The sequence below is a fragment of the Mobula birostris genome, chromosome 13 (genome assembly GCF_030028105.1).
Source record: "Mobula birostris isolate sMobBir1 chromosome 13, sMobBir1.hap1, whole genome shotgun sequence".
NCBI classification, from domain to species: domain Eukaryota; kingdom Metazoa; phylum Chordata; class Chondrichthyes; order Myliobatiformes; family Myliobatidae; genus Mobula; species Mobula birostris.
In genome coordinates, this window is record NC_092382.1 from 13,403,078 (window position 1) to 13,425,585 (window position 22,508).

The window sequence follows — 22,508 nt, forward strand, 5'->3', positions numbered from 1 at the left end:
TCCAACCAATAGCGAAGGTGGACCAGCCGAGAGGGCGTTACCCCCGCTGACACCGTCTCCCGAACTTTCCGTCACGGCGGGACAACCGTCAAAGTAAATGTCCGCTTTCTGATTTATTTCCATTTCCCTCCGAGGGAAGTTGGGGCGTTTGTGAAGCGTCTCCTGCGGCCGGAGTCTGATGTGTCACTGAGAGGTAGGAGGAGACCGCTCGGCCCGTCGGTTTGATGCCGGTTCCCCGGGGAGGGAGAGGATGAAGACGGTGAGAGAGGGGGCGGACAGGATGTTTGTCCCGGTGGGGACAGGAGGGGCTCATCTGTGGAAATGTCTGAGCCCACGGTGGTGGCGATTCACCACATTGGGGGGCAAACACCGGCAGACTGTTGCCCTGCGAGCGGGGCCAATGGTCCGGGCAAAGTGACAATTATTTGTGTTTTGTTGAGACTGTACCGGGAATATGGTGTAAAATCCCGCTCCCCACACTAACACGGGTCACACAGACCAAAGAACAAACTGCCGGAGGAACTCAGTGGGTCGGGCAGCATCTGTGGAGGGAAATGGACCGTCAACATTTCGGGCCGAGACCCTCCCTCTGGACTGAGAGTGGACGGGAAATAGTCCGAGAAAAGAGGTGAGGGGTGGGGATGGGGCAAGAGCTGGGGAGTGAGAGGTGGATCCAGGTGAGGGGGAGGTGGGAAGGTGGAAATAGTGACGGGGGTGGGAGGTGAGTGGTTGGGGCAACACGGGGCTGCAGAAGATGGAAATTAATTCCATAGAGGATTAACAAAGAGATTAGAGAGTATTTGTTATGGAGAGTGCAATGAAGATTCACCAGACTGATCCCTGGAGTGGTGGGGTCATCATATGAAGAAAGATCAAATGTGATAACCCTTTCATTTAGAGAATCGAGGACTGAGAGGTGAACACATTGAAATGCACAACATCATTACTGGCTGAACCAGGGATCCCAGTCTCTGAAAAAGGGGGTAGACTGTCCGGGACTGAGATGAGGGGAAATGTCTCCACTCCGAGGGTCGTGAATGTCTGTAAATCCCCACCACAGAGGCCGATGAAGACTCAGTGATCGTCCTCACATAAAACAGAGGCCAGCAGATGTGTGGAGACCGGAGGGATCGATGAAATGAGGATCGGGCAGAAACATGTGGCTGAGATGAGAGAGCTGCCACCATTCTGTTGATGGTTAGAGGGGCTGAATGGCCACCTCCTTCTGTTTCTCACTTGATGTTTCAGTGTTCCTGTCCAGTGAGGCTGGAGGAATGTGAATAGAAATTAGTGTTTATAAACATGGACAGATTTAAATAAAACCTGCACATTTCCGGTTTGGGTCTGAATTGTGTGTTGGACCAGGATGGGAATCGAGCCTGTGACTCTGTGACCTTGGGGTGGAGGGAAAGGGACAGGGAAGATATGGAGGGAAGAAGTAAAAATGTATCTGGTGTAAATATGGAATAATGTGGGAAATTCGGCGGATGGGTCGGGCAGCGTGTGAGGGGCGAAGAGCAGAGTCACCGGATCAGATGGGAGACCCTCCACCCGTCACCTGATCCTGTTTCCTGTTCACGTTTTTCCACAAATCTGCAGCATCTGCCAGTCACTGCTGGAGTGTACGTGTAGCTTCATCTTTCGCCCGTTCAGACAAGGCAGTGAGATCCGGATCTATCACGTCCTCTCGTTGTGGGTGGACAATGATTTATTCTGCAATATTTTCAGCATGTTTCCATATAACCACATAACAATTACAGCACAGAAACAGGCCATCTTGGCCCTTCTAGTCCGTGCCAAATGCTTTCTCTCACCTCGTCCTCGGCCTCAAACCATAACCACTGGGCTGAGGCCTGGGATTAGGCCTCATTCCACTGTTTTTACCTGCTGAAGAGCAGCCAATGTTTCTGGCTATATGACCCATTTATGTGAGAACTTAGCCTTTTGTATTTATCTGAGCTTTTCATAAGTTTAGTTATACTTTAGTACAGTTTAGTTCAGCTTCACTCCAGAATTTCCAAAGCAACAACCCATTGAGTCAAATAGTTCCACACAATTAAAATAGTTTACAGTATTACATTTTTAAATTTTTTGTTTTGTACTACTTATATAATTTAACTATTTAATATGTATATTCTTATTTTAAATCAATTTTTAAAATCTATTGTTACGAATTAGGTTCTATTGCTGCCGCAGAGACAACAAATTACATGACATCTGCCAGTGCTATTAAACCTGATTCTGATAATTGGTCTGGGAGACCCACCACCGGTCACCTGATCCCAGTTACTGCAGATCGTAATGTGAGATTGAAGCCTTTTCTATTTATTTGTGTTCCTCAGTTGTGTTAAGTTTCCCTCTGTGCTTCCAAAGCAGAAGCTCAGTCTGTCTAATATTTCCACAAAACTAAAATGGGGAATTTGTTTATTCTTATCACGTATTGAGCTACAGTGAAAATCTTGCCTGACCTACCATCCACACAGATCGATACATTACAACAGTACATTGAGCTGATATACGACAAAACAATAACTGTAACAAAGCATTGTGGCTGCAGAGAAAGTGCAGTGCAGATAGACATATGGTGCAGGGTCACGTCGAGTTACATTGTGAGGTCGAGTCTATTTTATTGGACCGGAGACCATTAATTTGGCTTACAATTGCAAACAGGAAGCCGTCCATGAGCCTGGTGGTACGCGTTTTAAGGCTTTTGTATCTCTTCCGCGATGGGGGATTGGGTTTGCGGCATCTTTGAGTACATGGCCTGCTTTTCCAATGCAGGAGAAGTGTAGGAAGAGTCCATAGAGGGGAGGCTTGTTTCTATGATGTTCCCAGATGAGACCAAAGTTCTCTGCAGTTCCTTGCAGTCATGGGCAGAGCTTTAGACAAGAAGCTCAGAGACCTCGGCCTTCTCCCTGCCTTGTGCAGCTGGATCCTGGACTTCCTGTCAGATCACCGGCAGGTGGTAAGAGTGGGCTCCCTCACCTCTGTCTCTCTTACCCTCAGCACACATGCCCCACACGGTTGTCTCCTTGGCCCCCTCCTTTACTCTCTGTGCACCCATGACTTGTGTCACCACCCACAGCTCCAATCTGTTAATTAAATTTGCTGACGACACTACATTGATTGGCCTAATCCCAAATAATAACTTTCAATCGATCAAATGCTTCCTGACAAGGCTCGGTCCAAACAAACTTTTCACCCTTCTTCAGGAGATTAGTCAGAGGAAGAGCGATATCAGCAAAGTTCTTCCAGAACTTACGATAATATCCAACCATTCCCAGAAAACTTCCAAGAGCCTTCTTACCAGTCTGTCACAAAAACTGTGGGTCAACTGTCTAAGAAAAATAACAAGATGGCTTGAGTTGCAAAAATGGTTTCAGGTGCTTTTATTTACAAAAATAGTGGAAAATCAAAACTTGGATGTCCACATCAAAACAAGAAATTTTTTTAAAAATGCAATATATATATATATATATATATATATATATATATATATACACAGCTTGCAGTTGTCACCTGTCTGGTTAACAGCCACCCTCAAATTAAACAAAAAAAGAACCCAAAGCGCTAAGCTGATCCCCCTAGACAAACCAAAAGCTAATTAACTCAATTATCTTCCATTTCAGGCAATCTGAAACTCTACCACCAGTTCTCACAATAAACACATATACTTCATCATAGGATTCACCATTTCCCGGTTAAATAACTTAAATAAACCCCATGAGTAATTAGGTAACATAACCCTTGTCCCAGGTAAAGATGGTATCCTCCACCATCGGCACACCTGTGCAGGTTGCTGCTGCCTCTATATAAGACAGCTCCATGCAGCAGCTCTGTTTCAGACCCAGTGACTGTGGAGGAGAGAGACGTCAGATTACCATGACACTTCGGCAAAACACTTACTGGAAAGATGAATATGAATAAATTGACCTGAGATAATAAAACTGTGACATAGTGTGTTTCTTTTTTCCATGCCTGTTACTGCTGGGGATGAGTGTAAAATTGTGACTGTTGATTTATTGTGACGCGTGCACTCACCACAATAACAGAGGGAAATAACGTGTGTGGATGACCCTTTGAGTGTTTTACCGAGTGTGCCATGAAACATCTGTAATCAGTGACCGGCCTTCGTCACACAGTCGCAATAGGAACTTCAGAAATTGCCTGGATTTTGCCTGCACAGGAGCCAACTTGCCTTGACCTACAACACAGCCAAGACAGATCACAGTGGCGTGGCCAAGTTCACTCTTAGCTCAGTCAGCTGTAAGGTTGGCCCTGGAGAGCCTGTCAAACAGCTCTTCCACTACAGACATATGCTCTTCCCAAGTGTCACTCCCTGTGACTAAGTCATCAATATAGGCATCTGTGTGTCCTAACCCTCAAATTACAGGATCAATCATTCTCTGGAATGTTCCTGGAGCATATTTCATTCCAAATGGTGAAACATTGTATTCATACAACCCAGAAGGTGTCACAAATGCAGAAATTTCTCTACCTCAGTCCGTCAATGGAACACACCAATACCCTTTCAACAGATCAATCTTTGTAAGAAATTACCTTTTCCAACCTTATTGATGCAATCATCCACCCTAGGGATAGGATAGGCATTTGTTTTTGTTACTGCATTTACCTTCCTATAATCAGTGCAAAATCTAACACTACCATCAAGTTTGGGCACAATAACACAGGATGAGTTCCAATCTGATGTTGAAGGCCTAATAATACCATTTTCAGCATATATTCAATTTCCTGCTCAGCCAATTTCCATTTCTCTACGTTCATGCGATATGGGTGTTGTTTAATCGGTTTGGCTTGACCAATATCTACGTCATGTACTGCGACCCTGGTTTGCCTGGGAACATCGGGAAATAAATCTTTAAACTTCAGCTGTTGTTGTTGCTTTGGCTGCAGATGAGCCAACTTGTTGTCAATGTTTTTGAGAACAACCGAGTTCATTAGCCTAACTGGGACCATGTTTGGCTTGTGAAAAGTCTCAGACGAGTCAATTGTTTCATTCTCAGGGTTGTCAGATTGATATGTTTGACAACACTCACCGATGGTGCCTGCTTGTCAGAATAAGGCTTTGTCATATTGATGTGTACCACCTGTGTTAGTTTACGTCGGTGGTGTGTTTTAATAACATAATTCACATCATTAATTTGAGAGACTATTTCATACAGTCCATTGAATTTCACCTGAAGTGGATTCGTCAACATTGGAGATAAGGCAACACATTATCCCCCACCTAGTATTTTCTTTTGTTTTGGTCTGCTTATCAAACCAACACTTCATTTTGTTTTGAGAAATCTTTATGTTTTGTCTCGCTAGACGACAGGCTTGGTGTAGTTTATTTTTGAACTTCAAAACATAGTCTAACAAGTTAACATGTACATCCCCATCAATCCACTGTTCCTTTAACAAGGTCAAAGATCCCCTCACTCTATGACCAAATACAAGTTCAAATGGACTAAAGCCCAGTGATTCCTGTACCGACTCTCTTAAGCCTCATTTATACTTGTGCGTCAAGTGTACGCCATAGGCATCACGTACCCTACGCCGTACCCACGCTGTAGGGTGACGTGCATCTCCTCTAAAAAGTAACTCACACGTCGCGGCGATGCAGACCGCAACAACTGTGATTGGAGACAATGAGCCAAATCGTTAAAATTTCTGTCCTATGAAATTTAGGAACTACAACTTGGTGAACAACTGCCCATTCCTCACTCGCAGGTATAGCAGGTGGCCTCCACTTCCCCATTAACACTCCATCCTTGAGATAATACCCTACTGACATTTTCTTAATCTCATCATCTGAGAGAGATGTTTCTTATGAAGCTTCAATCTCAGGGTCTCGGTTCTGTTCTGCTATAAACTCCTTCCTAGACAGGGATAAATCTTTCTCATCAGACTTACTACCTGAATCCTGTTGGAACAATGAAGGCAAAAAAGTCCCTGACAAGTCATCATAACCTGAATCCCAACTTTGGCTATCTTGGGTATCAGAATCGTGCTGCACAGAACCGTCTGCATCGGGAGAATTTTTAGCTGTACTTCGAGTTACTGCACAGGAAGGATAAATGTTAAAATCCATCTGTGGGTCGTCAGTGGTTGGTTTAGTTGTCAACTGCACTGCAGGAACAACTTTACCATCTGCCAGGTCATTCCCTAACAGCAAAGTAACATCTTCCACAGGTAAACTGGAGCATAATCCGATCCTAACAGGTCCTGAAACAAACCCTGACTGTAAAGTTACCTTGTACAATGGCACAGATACAATGCTGCCCCCAATGCCTTTAATAAGATTTACCTCACCTATCTCAGTCTCATCACCAAACTTTAGAACGCTGTCTAATATAAGTGACTGAGAAGCCCCAGTATCTCGAAGAATTTTCACTGATACCGGGGTTGACCCTTCCATTACTAATACAAACCCATTTGACATAAAATGATCGAATCCCTTAACTCGGTCAGACCTCTCAGTCCTTAACTGAGCCGCAACAGAATGTTCAGAACCCTGTGGGTTTATAGGTGCTTCAACATACAGATCAGAGGTATTTGGGACTGCCTCCTTTTCCTTTTTCTTCTTCAGGACACAACAATTAGCCATCATATGACCAGCTTTCTTACAATAGTAACAAGAGAGACCAGAATATTTCTCCTTCAACTGCTTCCCTTCATCCTTACTCTTGTCACTAGTCCCAGTTTTAATTTCTGGTTTACCCTGGTTATCCCTGCTACTCTTCTGGAAACTCTTACTCGGGGTAAACATAACCTTGTGGGTTAAAGCAAACTCATCTGCTAATCTAGCAGACTCCTGCAAAGCAGCAGCATCCTTTTCATCTAAGTACATCTTTATGTCATCAGGGATGCACATTTTGAATTCTTCAATTAAAACCAACTCTTTCAAGCTGTTAAAATCATCATTTACATTTTTATATGTGCACCAGTGGTCAAAACACACAAACTTCTCATAAGCAAATTCCATATAAGTCTGGTTCACAGCTTTCCTCAAATTTCTAAACTTTTGCCTGTATGCTTCTGGTACCAACTCGTAAGCCTTGGGCACAGCCTGTTTCACTATGTCATAATCAACTGCTTCAACAACTGTCAAAGCAGAATAGGCTTGCTGAGCCTTCCCCTTAATTACACTTTGTGGCCAACCCTCTTTTGGGCACTTTAAACTCTGAGCAACCTTATCAAAATGCTGAAAGTATTTATCAACCTCTGCATCATCAAATGGAGGTACCAATTTAACTTCCTGACTGCTCTCAAACTTATCACCAGAGTCTAACGTTATAACCCTTTGCTGCAATCTCTCTATCTTTTCCAGCTCGAACAGCCACTGTCTTTCTGCTTCCTCCCTGTTTTTCTGCCTCTTCTCTCTGTTTTCCTGCCTCTCTAGCCTCAACCTGCCTCTGCCTTTCCACAGCCTCCATCTTCAATTTTTCTAACTTGTACGGGAGGCCAAGCTCACTAGGTTTACTTTCAGGAAACACCTCCAACTCCTCCACTTTAAACACACCCTCAGATACATAATGTTCAGCTATTATCCTCTGCATCTGTGACCTCCTCATTGTCGATTTCACCTTAGCAAGTTTTAACCATTTAACAATACTCAACAACTCAATCCTTCTGGTGTCCTTTAGTGCCTCAGAGGTTGGCGCTTCCAGAAATCTATCAACATCCATTGCTGCTGATTTTCCACACACAAATAAATCAAAAGGGATTTCTCCAATGAAATCGATAATTAATCAATATGCCTCCAAATCTTTTCCTATATCGGATGCAGGTCCCAATTTTGTCCCCGTAACACTTTAGAAATGAGTCAGCAGCAATAGACTACACCTAGAGTCTGTTTTTGATGTTACATCCACTATCTTTATTAGTACCTACTAACAATATAGTAACTTAAGCAAGATAAACAAAAGTTAACAGTGTTATGTGTATATATGTGGGTAAATATAACTCCCAAACTATTGAGCTCAGGGGAAACAAGGCTTGGAGTCTTGAGATGGTAAACTATGAAAGTTCAGTTCAACCACAGAATAGTTGAGAAGAGAGAGATATTTGTAATCCAGGGTAAATGTAGAGAGAAGGCAATAATGTTGACTTCCACAACATCCATGGTGGTAAAACGAGAGAACAGTCACTGTAGATTTTATCTGTCATCGTTCCAAATCCACATACAAATTATCACCAAAAGTGACTTTTCACAGGGGGTATCGTCTTCAAGTGAATTTCCACACCACACCCAGGCAAGGGTTAACACATAAGTGGTCTTCACAGGATACCCCAAATCCGATCCACTCCTATGGATCAAACGAGGTGACAACCACACATTCAACGTATGCTGAATCAATAATTAACCCACCCTTGTGGGCATAGGAAAGTTCTAAACAATGACCCTTGGCCACTGGTCCCTTGTTCCGATACTTCCATTTTTCCTCCTTCATCTCCGTCTGACTCTGAGTGTCTGTGTCCGTGGTTAAAACTAATCAAGCTGCGAGCAATGTAAACAAGATGCAAGTCAGACTGATTTCCATTCTTAATCTCTCTCAAAATGACAGTCCACAGCAAACAAAATCTAGGGATTTATAACAATGGCCACTCCCCAGTGTGAACTCGCTGATGTCTCAGTAGGGTGGATGACTGAGTGAATCTCTTCCCACAGACTGAGCAGGTGAATGGCTTTTCCCCAGTGTGAACTCGCTGATGTCTCTGTAGGGTGGATGATCGAGCGAATCTGTTCCCACATTCTGAGCAGGTGAATGGCTTCTCCCCAGTGTGAACTCGCTGATGAATCTGTAGGTCGGATGACCAAGTGAATCTCTTCTCACAGACTGAGCAGCTGAATAGCTGCTCCCCAGTGTGAACTCGCTGATGACTCTGTAGGTGAGATGACTCAGTGAATCTCTTCCCACATTCCAAGCAGGCGAACGGCTTCTCTCCAGTGTGGACTCGCTGGTGTCTCTGTAGGGTGGAAGAGTAAGTGAATCTCTTCTCACAGACTGAACAGGTGAATGGCCACTCCCCAGTGTGAACTGACTGGTGTGCTAGTAGTTGGGAAGACTGAGTGAATCTTTTCCCACATTCTGAGCAGGTGAACGGCTTCTCCCCAGTGTGAACTCGCTGATGACTCTGCAGGGTGGATGACTCAGTGAATCCCTTCCCACAGACTGAGCAGGTGAACGGCTTCTCCCCAGTGTGAACTCGCTGATGACTCCGTAGGTTGGATGACTGAGTGAATCCCTTCCCACAGACTGAGCAGGTGAATGGCTTCTCTCCAGTGTGAACTCGCTGATGTACCATTAGGTTGGATGACTCAGTGAATCTCTTCCCACAGACTGAGCAAGCGAACGGCTTCTCCCCAGTGTGAACTCGATGGTGTCTCTGTAGGTCGGATGACCAAGTGAATCTCTTCCCACATTCTGAGCAGGTGAATGGCTTCTTCCCAGTGTGAACTCGCTGGTGTGTCAGTAGGTGAGATGACCAAGTGAATCCTTTCCCACAGACTGAACAGGTGAACGGCCGCTCCCTGGTGTGAACTTGCTGGTGTGCCATTTGTTCAGATGACTGAGTAAATCCTTCCCCACAAATTCAGCAGATAACCAACCTCTGCCCAGAGTGAACTGACTGGTGTGTCCACAGGTGGGAAGACCGACAGAATCCTTTCTCACACACTGAATAGTTGAATGACCTTGCCCAGTGTGAACTTGCTGATGTACCTTCAATTGAGATGACCGAGTGAATCCCTCCCCACAGTCTGAGCAGGAAGGATGGTCGATTGAATCCCTTGCTCCACTTCTTAAATATCTAGACAGAGACAGCAAAACTGGCGTGTTGTGTTTGAGATTCCTGGAGACAAATTCCTTCTTATTTTTAACCTGTAAAAAGATTTATAAAATCCATCAGTGGGTGTAGGACAACATTTCAGATGATATTACTTGAGTTGCCAAGGTTTGATCTGGTATCACACTGTTACAGTGAGGTTCAACCCAAGTTGGAGAGATAAATCATCTTCTAACTGGGCACAGTGCTGGTATCTGGAATGGCCATCAATTTCCTGATGCTCTTCCTGTGTCTGTAAGAATGCAGCATTTCTGCCATCTCCAATTTGTGTCTTGGCTCAGTTTGACTCTCTCCATTGGTATTATTCCCTGCTCCTGCTGAGCAGCATGGGTGCCTGACCCCATCATATCTGAAACACTTTCACACAAATAGTCTTTCTTGACGTGCAGCGAGGATTTTCTTTTATGTATTATTAACTTAAAGTGCCACAATTTTAAGTTTTAATGCCATATAAAAAATTCCTGCTGAGATGAATGGTTGGTCCACACAGCTGTGAAAAGGACTTAGAGGGAATTTTTGTATTATTTCAGGTTCTTGTCACAGTCACAGAAAAGGACAACACAGAAACAGGCCCTTTTGTTTGTGCTGAACTATCTAAACTGCCCACTCCTGTACCCCTACCATCCAGGTACCTAAGCAAACCTCTTAAATGTTGAAATTGAGCTTGCTTGCACCACTTGGGCTGACTGCTCATTCCACACCCGGATGACCGTCTGTGTGAAGAAATTTCCCCTCATGTTCCCCTTAACGTTTCACCTTTCACCCTTAACCCATGGCCTCTGGTTGTCGTCCCACCCAATCCCAGTGGAGTAAGTCAGCTTGCTTTTACCCTGTCTATGCCCCTCTATCACAAACAAATCGCCCCTCAGTCTTCTACATTCCAAGGAATAAATTCCTGACCTGTTCAATCTTTCCTAACAACCCAAGTCCTCCAGACCTGGCAACATCCTTGTGAATTTTCTCTGAACTCTTTCAACCTCTTTTACAACTTTCTTGTAGGTAGGTGACCAAAACTGTACACAATACTCCAAAGTAGGCCTCACAACTGTCTTCTACAAGTCAACATAACGTTCATCTATTGTTGTCAGTACTTTGGTTCATGAAGGCCAATGGGCCAAAATCTTTCTTTCGATCCCATCTATGACACCATTTTCAATAGACAATAGGTGCAGGAGTAGGCCATTCGGCTCTTCGAGCCAGCACTGCCATTCACTGTGATCATGGCTGATCATCCACAATCAGTACCCCGTTCCTGCCTTCTCCCCATATCCCTTGACTCCGCTATCATTAAGAGCTCTATCTAACTCTTTCTTGAAAGCATCCAGAGAATTGGCCTCGAGGCAGAGCATTTCACTGACCCACAACCCTCTGGGTGAAAAAGTTTTTCCTCAACTCCATTTTAAGTGGCCTACCCTTTATTCTCAAATTGTGGCCTCTGGTTCTGGACTCCCCTAATATCAGTGAATTAAGGACTTGTATCCCCAGATCCCTTTCTTCTACAACACTCCTCAGAGCCCTACCAGTCACTGTGAAAGACCTACCTTGATAGGTCCTACCAAAGTGCAACACCTCACACTTGTCTGCATTATGTTCCATTTTCCATTTCTCAAACCATTTTCTCAGCTGGTCCAGATCGCACTGCACGTCATGATATCTTTCCTCGCTGACCACTACACCACCAACCTTGGTGTCGTACAGAAATTTGCTGATCCAGTTAACCACACTATCATCCAGATTACTGATATAGATGAAAAACAACAACAGATCCAGCACTGATCCCTGTGGCACACCACTAGTCACAGGCCTCCAGTCAGAGAGGCAACCATCTGCTACCACACACTGGCTTCTCCCAAAGACAGTGTCTCATTCAATTTACTATCTCCTCTTGAATGCTGAGTGACTGAACCTTCTTGACCAACCTCCCATATCAAACTTTGTCAAGTGCCTTGCTAAAGTCCATGTAGACAACATCCACTGCCTTGCCTTCATCCACTTTCCTGATAACTTCCTCGAGAGACTCTACAAGATTGGTTAGATATGACCTACCGTGCACAAAGCCATGCTGTCTATCCTTAAACAATCCACATCTATCCAAGTACTTACAGTATATATCTGGTTCCTGCACACACGTTCCAATAACTTTCCCACTACTGATGTCACCAATGTACAATTTCTTAGTTTATTTTTAGAGCCCTTCTTGAACAGTGGAACAACATTGGCTGTCCTCCAATCTGCCAGTACCTCACCTGTCACTAAGGATGACTTAAATATCTGTGCTTGTGCCCCGACAATTTCTGCACTTGTCTGCCGCAGAGTCCCAGGGAACAACTTGTCAGGCCCTGGGGATTGATCCACGCTAACTTGCCTGAAGACAGCAAACACCTCCACCTCTGTAATCCGTACAGGGTCCATGAAGTTGATGCTGCTTTGCCTCACTTCTATAGATTCTGTCACCATCTCTTGAGTAAATATGGATGCAAAAACATCTGCCACATCTATTTTGTCTCCTCATATGGATTAACGTTCTGATCTTGCAGAGGATTAATTTTTCCCTTGCAATCTTTTCGCACTTAACATACCTGCAGAATCCATGAGCATTCTCCTTCACTTTAGTCTGCTGGGGCAACCTCATCACTTCTTTTATTTCTTTCATAAGTGTTCACTTGAATTTCCTGTAACTCATCAGTACCCCATTTGTTCCGATCCACCTGTACCTGGTATGCGCCTCCTTTTTATTGATCTGGGGGAGGAAAGCCAAAGGGGTGATAGAGCTGCATGGTGGGAGGTGGGGGTGGGGGGGGGGGTGTTAAACTAAAGTTGCAGGGGGAATGGGAGCCTGAATAACAGAACAGATAGTAGTGGGGTTGTGGAGACAGTTGTTGTTCAGTCCTCAGACAAAGTCAGGAATGAAAAGGTTGTGCATGGTGCAGTGGATATGCTGAGCCCTGTATATTTCAATACAAGGAGCAGTGTAGGAAAGGCGGATGTGTTCAGGGCATGGATCAACATCTGGAATTATGACACTAGGATCTGGCCACTGGGGACTGGGACAGGCTGCTTTCTGGCAAAGGTGTGCTTGGTAAATGGGAGGCCTTCAAAGCAAAATTTGATAGTACAAAGCGGGTGTGTGTTTGTCAGAATAAAAGGTGAATATAGAAACTGTAGGAACCTTGGATTTCAAGAGATATTGAGACCCTGGTGAAGCACAAAATGGAGTTGGATAACGGGTATAAGCAGGCAGATTCTTATGGAGTATAAGAAATGCAAGAGAATACATAAGAAATAAATCAGGATGGCTAAAAGAAGGCATGAGGTTGCACTCGCAGAAAAGCTGAAGGATAATCCTCAGGGATTCTAGAGATAGGTTAAGAGCAAAAGGATTGCAAGGGACAAATTCGGTCCTCTGGAAGACCGGAATGGCAAACCACGTGTGGAAGCAAAGCAGATGCGGGAGATCTTAAATACTTATTCATCTCTGTTTACTGCATCTGTATTTACTAAGGAAACTGGCATGAAGTCCATGGAGTTAAGGGAAACAAGTAGTGAGATCATGGAAACTGTACAGATTGAAAAGGAGGAGGTGCTTGCTACCTTGAGGAAAATTAAAGTGGATAAATCCCCAGGACCTGACAGGGTGTTCCCTCGGACCTTGAAGGAGACTAGTGTTGAAATTGCAGGGGCCCTGGCAGAAATATTTAAAATGTTGGTGTCTACGGGTGAGGTGCCGGAGGATTGGAGAGTGGCTCATGTTGTTCTGTTGTTTAAAAAAGGATCGAAAAGTAATCCGGGAAATTATCGGCCGGTAAGTTTGATGTTGTTAGTGGGTAAGTTATTGGAGGGAGTACTAAGAGACAGAATCTATAAGCATTTGGATAGACAGGGACTTATTAGGGAGAGTCAACATGGCTTTGTGCGTGGTAGGTCATGTTTGACCAATCTGTTGGAGTTTTTCGAGGAGGTTACCAGGAAAGTTGATGAAGCGAAGGCAGTGGATGTTGTCTACATGGACTTCAGCAAGGCCTTTGACAAGGTCCCGCATGGAAGGTTAGTTAGGAAAATTCAGTCGCTAGGTATACATGGAGAGGTGGTAAATTGGATTAGACATTGGATCGATGGAAGAAGCCAGAGAGTGGTGGTAGAGAATTGCTTCTCAGAGTGGAGGCCTGTGACTAGTGGTGTGCCACAGGGATCAGTGCTGGGTCCATTGTTATTTGTCATCTATATCAATGATCTGGATGATAATGTGGTAAATTGGATCAGCAAATTTGTTGATGATACAAAGATTGGAGTTGTAGTAGACAAAGAGAAAGGTTTTCAGCACCTGCAGAGAGACTTGGACCAGCTGGAAAAATGGGCTGAAAAATGGCAGAAGGAGTTTAATACAGACAAGTGTGAGGTATTGCACTTTGGAAGGACAAACCAAGGTAGAACATACAGGGTAAATGGTAAAGCACTGAGGAGTGCAGTAGAACAGAGGGATCTGGGAATACAGATACAAAATTCCCTAAAAGTGGCATCACAGGTAGATAGTGTCATAAAGAGAGCTTTTGGTACATTGGCCTTTATTAATCAAAGTATTGAGTATAAGAGCTGGAATGTTATGATGAGGTTGTATAAGGCATTAGTGAGGCTGAATCTGGAGTATTGTATTCAGTTTTGGTCACCAAATTACAGGATGGATATTAATAAGGTTGAAAGAGTGCAGAGAAGGTTTACAAGGATGTTGCCGGGACTTGAGAAACTCAGTTACAGAGAAAGGTTGAATAGGTTTGGACTTTATTCCCTGGAGCGTAGAAGAATGAGGGGAGATTTGATAGAGGTATATAAAATTATGATGGGTATAGATAGAGTAAATGCAAGCTGGCTTTTTCCACTGAGGCAAGGGGAGAAAAAAAACAGAGGACATGGGTTCAGGGTGAGGGGGGAAAAGTTTAAAGGGAACATTAGGGGTGGGCTTCTTCACACAGAGAGTGGTGGGAGTATGGAATAAGCTGGCAAACGAGGTGGTAAATGCGGGTTCTATTTTAACATTTAAGAATAAATTGGACAGCTACATGGATGGGAGGTGTGTGGAGGGATATGGTCCATGTGCAGGTCAGTGGGACTAGGCAGAAAATGGTTTGGTACAGCCAAGCAGGGCCAAAAGGCCTGTTTCTGTGCTGTAGTTTTTCTATGGTTTCTACTCAGGAGGTGGACAAAGAGTGTATGGGAGTGTGGAAAAGCGGCATTAAAATCGTGGGCCCTGTACAGATTAAAGAAGAGGAGATGTTTGCTATCCTGAGGCAGATTAGGCTGGATAAATCTCCGGGGCATGACAGGGTGCTCCCTCGGACCCTACGGGAGGCAAGTGCAGAAATTGTCAGGGCCCCAGCAGAGATAATTAAATCATCCTTAGTGACAGGAGAGTAATCAGAGGATTGTAGGATAGCCAAAGTTATTTCGCTGTTCAACATAGAACATAGAAATCTACAGCATATTCCAGGCCATTCAGCCCACAATGTTGTGCCAACCATGAAACTTACTCTAGAAACTGCCTGGAATTTCCTAGCACATAGACCTCTATTTTACTGAGCTCCATGTACCTATCTAGGAGGCTGTTAAAATACCCTATTTTATCTGCCTCGACCACCGCTACTGGCAGTGCATTCCACACAACCACCACTCTCTGTGTAAGAAAAGATACCCCTGACATCCCCTCGGTACCTACTTCCAAGCACTTTAAAACTATGCCCCTCGTGTTAGCCATTTCAGCCCTGGGTAAAAACCTCTGGCTATCCACATGATCAATGCCCCTCATCATCTTATCCATCTGAAAAAGGCTCTAAGCATAAACAAGGAAATTATACATTGCTTTGAGGATTTGTTGGAAGTGTACAGAAGTATGAGGGTATAGATAGGGTAAATGCAAGCAGCTTTTTCCATTGATGTTGGGTGGCACGACAACCAGAGGTCATGGGTAGGTGACTTCCCCACTTATACAATACAGAATACAGAATACAATACAGCACAATACAGGCCCTTCGGCCCACAATGCTGTGCCGAACATTACTTTAGAAATTATCTGGAGTTCCCCATAGCCCTCTATTTTTCTACGCACCATGTACCTATCCAGGAGCCTCTTAAAAGACCCTATTGTATCCGGCTTCATCACAGTCGCCGGCAGCCCATTCCACGCACTCACCACTCTGTGTAAAAAAACTCACCCCTTGAGGTGATATCACGTGTCAGGACTTGACTGGACAGAGTTCTGAGCATGCGCAGAAATGAAGACTGATCGAGAAGCATGGCAGTGTAAACCGTGGTTTTGTTGCTGTTAAATAAAAGTTCAATTCTGCCAGAATATGGTTTGTTATTAGTAACCCACGGTACGTATAAAGAACACAACACCCCTGATATCTCCCTCGTACCTACTAACAAGCACCTTAAAACTGTGCCCTCTCTGAAGATTTTCTCTTGTTTGTGATTGGAGGCAGAACAAAGGTGATTTTCTCAACAGCTGATGTAAAAGATTTTGTTCCCTTTCTCCGGGTTCCCGATCCTTGCATTTAGACAGTTGGAGCTCAGCTCTGTCTGAGAGATCCATCGGTTCCCATTCCCTCATCAGCCGGAAGCTCCCCGGGGCCCGTGTACGGATCGTGGGGCTGAGAGAGAGGGAAGAGAGAGGGAAGAGAGCAGGACTGTCCCGGGATTGCGGCTCACGGTGTCTGGAGTCACAGTAATTGTCCCGAAGTCAGTGTTGAAACACCCCCCAACCCCCCCTCACCCTCTCTCCCCCCGCCCCCCTCACCCTCTCTCCCCCCCTCACCCTCTCTCCCTTCTCCCCCCCTCACCCTCTCTCCCTTCTCCCCCCCACCCTCTCTCCCTTCTCCCCCCCCCACCCTCTCTCCCTTCTCCCCCCCCCTCTCTCCCTTCTCCCCCCCCCACCCTCTCTCCCTTCTCCCCCCACCCTCTCTCCCTTCTCCCCCTCACCCTCTCTCCCTTCCCCCCCCCCTCACCCTCTCTCCCTTCTCCCCCCCCCACCCTCTCTCCCTTCTCCCCCCCCCACCCTCTCTCCCTTCTCCCCCCCCACCCTCTCTCCCTTCTCCCCCCCCTCACCCTCTCTCCCTTCTCCCCCCCCTCACCCTCTCTCCCCCCCTCACCCTCTCTCCCTTCTCCCCCCCCTCACCCTCTCTCCCTTCTCCCCCCCCTCACCCTCTCTCCCTTCTCGCCCCCCTCACCCCCTCTCCCTTCTCCCCTACCCCCGGAGAGTCGCTCTTACCTGCCGCTGCTCTTCTAAGGCCTTTGTGTACTGCGCGCATGCGTGATATTCGGGAACGTCACAACACTGACGCCTGTGCATTTGATCGGTGCTTCGGCGACGGCGATATTTGTAACGCAGGGATTTATGGGTAATCACGGTGCCATTAAAAGTTTCTGCAAGCACCAGTTCCATGTTCGTAGCTCAGTTTTTGTGTGTGTATGCATAGAAAATTCAGCAGCTGTTTTAGCGCAGAAAGCGTTTCCCATAAACAGTATACTCAATATCAACGTGTATCTAATGCCAAAGTACAATCCTCTTACAAGTGTAGAGATTCTGCAGTTGCGGGAAATACGGTACAGAGACGCGCACACAAAATGCTGGAGGAACTCCGCAGTTCAGGCAGCTACAAAGCAGAGGAGTACACAGTCTAGACATGCTGAAGGGGCTCAGCATAAATATTGTCTATTTATTCCTCTCCGCATTTGCAGCCAGATCTGTTGATTTCCTCCAGTATTCTGCAGAAATTAACCACCTTTTTTTTTCAAACTGTTTGAAAATGTTTCTGATCTTTCATTTGCAGCCACATCCTACCGGTCTGATTCCTCTTCCTGCTCCTCCTGGTAAACTCTAGGTCCCATCTCTTTCAGGAGCCCCAAAGCCCTGATTCAGGCTGATTTCTGACTCTACTCCATCGATGATTCACTCACTAGTCTGCTGTCAGACTTTAGAGGTGCATTGCAACAACCCAGCTGTCTGAGACACAGTCCTTTGAAATGAGTGAAAATGATACAAGACGTTGAAAAGAGCGGGGAGGAAGGAGTTTAACCAACTTCATCCAGAGCCCTGAAGGACGTCAAAAGCACAGTGAGCTTATCGTCTTATTCAGCCTGGAGAGAAACATGCAGGAAATTCATGCAGGTGTACAGGATGATGAGAGACATTGGTCGTGTGGATAGCTACAGGCTTGTTCCTAGGGCTTTAGATTTAGATTATGAAGACACACAGTCCTCTCTTATTGTCATTTAGTAATGCATGCATTAAGAAATGATACAATATTTCCTCCAGTGTGATATCACAAAACACAGGACAGAACAAGACTGAAAAATCTAACAAAATCACATAATTATAACATATAGTTACAACAGTGCAACAATACCATAACTTGATGAAGAAGTCCATGAGTACAGTAAAAAGTTCAAAGTCTCTCAAATGTCCCACATCTCACGCAGACGGGAGAAAGAAGAAAAAACTCTCCCTGCCATGCCAACCACAGTCCGACTCCGAGTCGTCCGAAAACTTCGAGCCTCCGATCAGCTTTCCGACACCGAGTACTGAGTATCATGTCTATCCGAGCGATTTGACTTCAATCTCGGTCGCCAACAGCAGGCAAAGCCGGGGATTTTGAGGCCTTCCCTCTGGAAGATTCACGATCGCGCAGTAACGACAGCAGCGATGGGGCGTTTCAGAAATTTGTCCAGATGTTCCTCTGTACTTTCACGTCCCTCTCCATCAAATCAGAATTGTCCACGGCCTCTATTTCACGGATACGACATCATTTTTCACCGAAGGACTGCGCACGCGCGGAACGCTGCACTCGCTCCTCCCGCCGAACCGGCTGAACACGAGGGGGCAAAGTTTTAACTTGTTTGGAAGTAGGTGCAGAGCAGATGTCAGAGCTAAGTGGTGTGTGTGTGGAATGCACTGCCAGCGACAGTGGTAGAGGCGGATACAATAGGGTCTTTTAAGAGACTCTTAGATATTACATAGATGTTAGATAGTACATGGAGTCTAGAAAAATAGAGGGCGATGCGGGAGGGTAATTCGTGGCAGTTTCTGGAGTAGGTAACATGGTCGGCACAACACTGCGGGCCGAAGGGCCTGTAACGTGCTGTAGATTTCTATGATTCTGTGAAATTCAAGGGAAATCTCTTCTCCCACGGTGTGGTGACTAGTTGCAATCTGTCATCACAGGGAGAGTGAGAGGGGAGCGGAAGGATTGTCCGAACTCGAACTCCCAATGGGATCGCACCCCTTCTCATTCACTACCATCATCCGCACCCCCGTGGACTCCATCCCTTCCCACCCACTCCCACCATTTGCACTCTCAATGAGCTCTCTTTCCGTTCATTTCCAACGGGACTGCGACGCTGGAAACTGGAGGGGTTGCTGAAATCCCCATTTGCAAGAACCCCGGGACACCATCAGCGACACGAAACAGCTTACCAGCAAAGTCACCGTGACCACACTCACGGTGAGAGAGAGAGAGAGAGAGGGGAACGGGGAAAGGTTGGCGAAGGAGATGTTGGGAGGAACTCGGCCGGTAGAGTAGAGAGAGGGATAGACCGAGAGGCAGAGAGGGGGGATAGCGAGAGATCTAGAGATACAGTAGATGGATGGCGAGACGAAAGGTGAGAGAAAAGGGAGAGAGAGGCTGAGAAGGGTGGGAGAGAATGCTGAGACAGAGGTAGAGGAAGAGGGATGGGGAGACAGAGGGAGAGATAGAGCTGATAGTGGAGTGTCCTATCCACTGTGTGGCGTTATTAGTCTGTCATGTGACATCACGGGATCTGTCGATGTCGCCGGCTTCTCCATCTATCGATTCGCGTTTGACCTACAAATTCTGTGCGTGTGAACATTTTTTTTTCTGTGTGATTACGGGTCAAGCAGACCTTTTCGGCTGCACTGGACACGATTAACGTTGTTAGTAAAACAGTGGTGACGAGGATGGGATCTGTGACACTCGCTCTTTTGGAATCTGTGTTCACACTTGAACAATGACCATCATTGGACAAGTTCAGGAATATTATGATTCACAGACCACGGAAAGGTTTACATTGAAATGTTCGACTAGTTATTCAACATCTCTGAGCCCAATCAAAAGGTTACCATCTTGCTCAGTTTATGCGGTCCGGAAACATACAACATCGTCCGAAGTTTGATGAGTCCCGATTTGCTCTCTTCGAAATCTTATGAGGGACTTCTGAGATTTGATCTCATTACAACCCTAAACCATTGGATATTGTGCAGCGCGTTAGATTCATCTCTCGTTTTCAGTTAGAAAACAAACCAATAGCAACGTTTGTTGCTGAATGAATAAAACTGACTGAACTTTGTGTTTACTTTGCTGTTCGAGAAGTTATTATACGAGATCGCTTAGTCGTCGGCGTGATGTTCACATTCAGCGTCGCCCATCGGCAGAATCAGAGCTCTTACTTTAGTCAGCTTTTGATATCGCAAATGGCACTCAAGCGGCAGATAAAAATGCAGTTTTGTCGCAAGAGTGCTAAGTACAAAGAGCGGTGACGTCCCCATCACCTACAACTGCCGCAGATTGTACTGACGCTGACAAAGTGTCCCCAGAAGAATTATACTCCGGGTTTCCCGATGTTACCGTTGCGCTTAAATTCACCGGAAGCCTACTGACTGTTGACACCGAGACTCATTCCGTTTTACTTGCCAAAAGAAAGGACACTTGACCAGAGTTTGCCGATTTCGGCCTCCATCCAAACCAAAACGTCCCACAGCATCTGATCTCTTCTTATTGATCATGACGTGTCTGACCAAGCTACGTTCTGGTCAATGGTGACTAACGTCCACTTTCATCGGGTATTGATAGTAGGACACTCATCAAATCCAATGCAAAAAAGAGGTGTTGAAATTCACTGTTGATGTATGTCACCATTCCATAAATGCGGTGTGATCTGAAAGCTCGAAAGCGCTGGACAGTGCTGCCTTGAAAGCCGAATCCAGCCGTCGGGATCCGGGTCGGAGATCCGAGAACGAGCCAATTGCCGGCGCGGACTTAGAGGCGATTCGATATGGCGGAACAGAGGCGAGCGGAGGCGAGGCAGAGACAGGCCCCGTGCCCGACAGCGAGGACAGATCCGAGATTTGATCGATTTTAAAGTGGGGCCGGATTGGAACGAGCGGAATCGAGGCGGTGAGACCAGGCCCGAGGGAGTAACGAAGCAGCACGGCCCGGGTCCGAAAGCGAGGAACGACGCGATGTTCAGACGTTTTCAACGACGGAACAGATTGGACGATGGACGGGACGCTTCGGCTCGGTGCTCCGCGACGTTTTCTCGGCGCTCCGTCCAACAGAGGCAGGGGCACGTTCTTGAATCGGTTGTTGCAATACCCGGCTTCCTGTCCGTGGAGGGACTCAATTTTCTGAACTTCAGTTCTGAATGTTATTTGGTTAAGTTTATCGTTTGCAGATTTGGTCTTTTTGTATTTTTCTCTCCGCACATCGGGTGTCTGACGATTTTCTTTCTTAACCGGTTCTATTGGTTATCTTTGTTTTGTGGTTATTTGTAGGGAGACGAATCTAATTGTTGAAAAAGTATGATAAATGCACTTTGAATTTTGAACTGTGAACAGGTACGTCTTCCTCGACGGGTCAGCAGAGGAAAGGCCGAGGAGCTTCCATTTCCCGTGGGTCCGCAGCTCTGTAGGTGATGAGTTGGAGATGAAGAATTGATGCAATTACGGAAAGGTTTGAGAAGATTAGTGATGTACCCCGGACAGTGTGCGGGCTGTTGCATCCGGTCAGGTGTGGAGGCGCTAATGCAGAAGATCGGAAAAAGCCACAACGCGTTGTAAAGTCAGTCAGCTCCAGCAAAGGCATCAGGCTCCCCGCCATATTCAAAAAGCAATGTCTGAAGAAGACGGCATCCATCATTGAGGACCCTGAAGATCCAGAACACTTTGCATTGCTGGCATCAGTAAGGAGGTACCTGGTCACAAGACACACCCTGAACGTTTCACTAACACATGATCGTACAGTGCATACAGCAATATGGCATCGTAGGCACTCGGTTGTGCCCATGTTTTAGTCGATTCCAAGATCAATCTGACCCTTTCCGACTACATCGCCCTCATCTTTCCCATTCATCCACCCGCCTATCTGAGAGTCTGTGGCATGTCCATAACGGAAATGACGCCACGCCGCTGATTACAGAGCGTCACACGTACACACCCCTCAGTGTGTAAAAGAAATGCCTCCGCCATCACCACAATACCTTCCGCCCAACTCCATAAAGTTATACCTCCGTGTATTCGCCATTTCCGCCTGGGAAACATACAGTATCTCTTGCTGTACAATCGACCGCTGCCTCTTATCATTGTGTACACCTTCCCAACGTCACAGCTCATTTTCTGTCCTCCTAAAGCAAAACCCTAGCTCTGTCAACCACTCTTCATAATCCTGGTGTCATCGCAGTGAAACTCCTCTGCTCCATCTCTAACGATTCGACATCCTTCCTATAATGTGACCACCGGAACGGAACAGACGACAGGAAGTGCGGATTCAGCAGGGTTTTCTAAGGCTACAAAATTATTTCACGGCTCTTACCCTCATTCCCCCGTCTAATGAAGACCACCGCAGCCTCTGCCTTTTGCGGCCAAACCAATTCTG

The 22,508-nt window shown here is 45.9% G+C and overlaps 2 protein-coding genes across 2 annotated transcripts in view; both read right to left on the reverse strand.

Moving 5' to 3' along the window:
• The window catches only part of LOC140208404 (uncharacterized), a 56,606-nt gene that overhangs the window by 10,392 nt on the left and 23,706 nt on the right, over positions 1-22,508 (reverse strand). The gene's annotated exons all lie outside the window — the stretch shown is intronic.
• Positions 7,925-9,813, reverse strand: LOC140208402 (uncharacterized). The gene has a single exon (XM_072277069.1). It carries the CDS (start codon positions 9,562-9,564, stop codon positions 8,596-8,598), a length of 969 nt encoding a protein of 322 aa, XP_072133170.1. The 5' UTR covers positions 9,565-9,813; the 3' UTR covers positions 7,925-8,595.

Excerpts from the sequence above, each read along its gene's own strand:
- LOC140208402 (XM_072277069.1), bottom strand. The coding sequence starts at position 9,564 with ATGGCACACCAGCAAGTTCACACCAGGGAGCGGCCGTTCACCTGTTCA.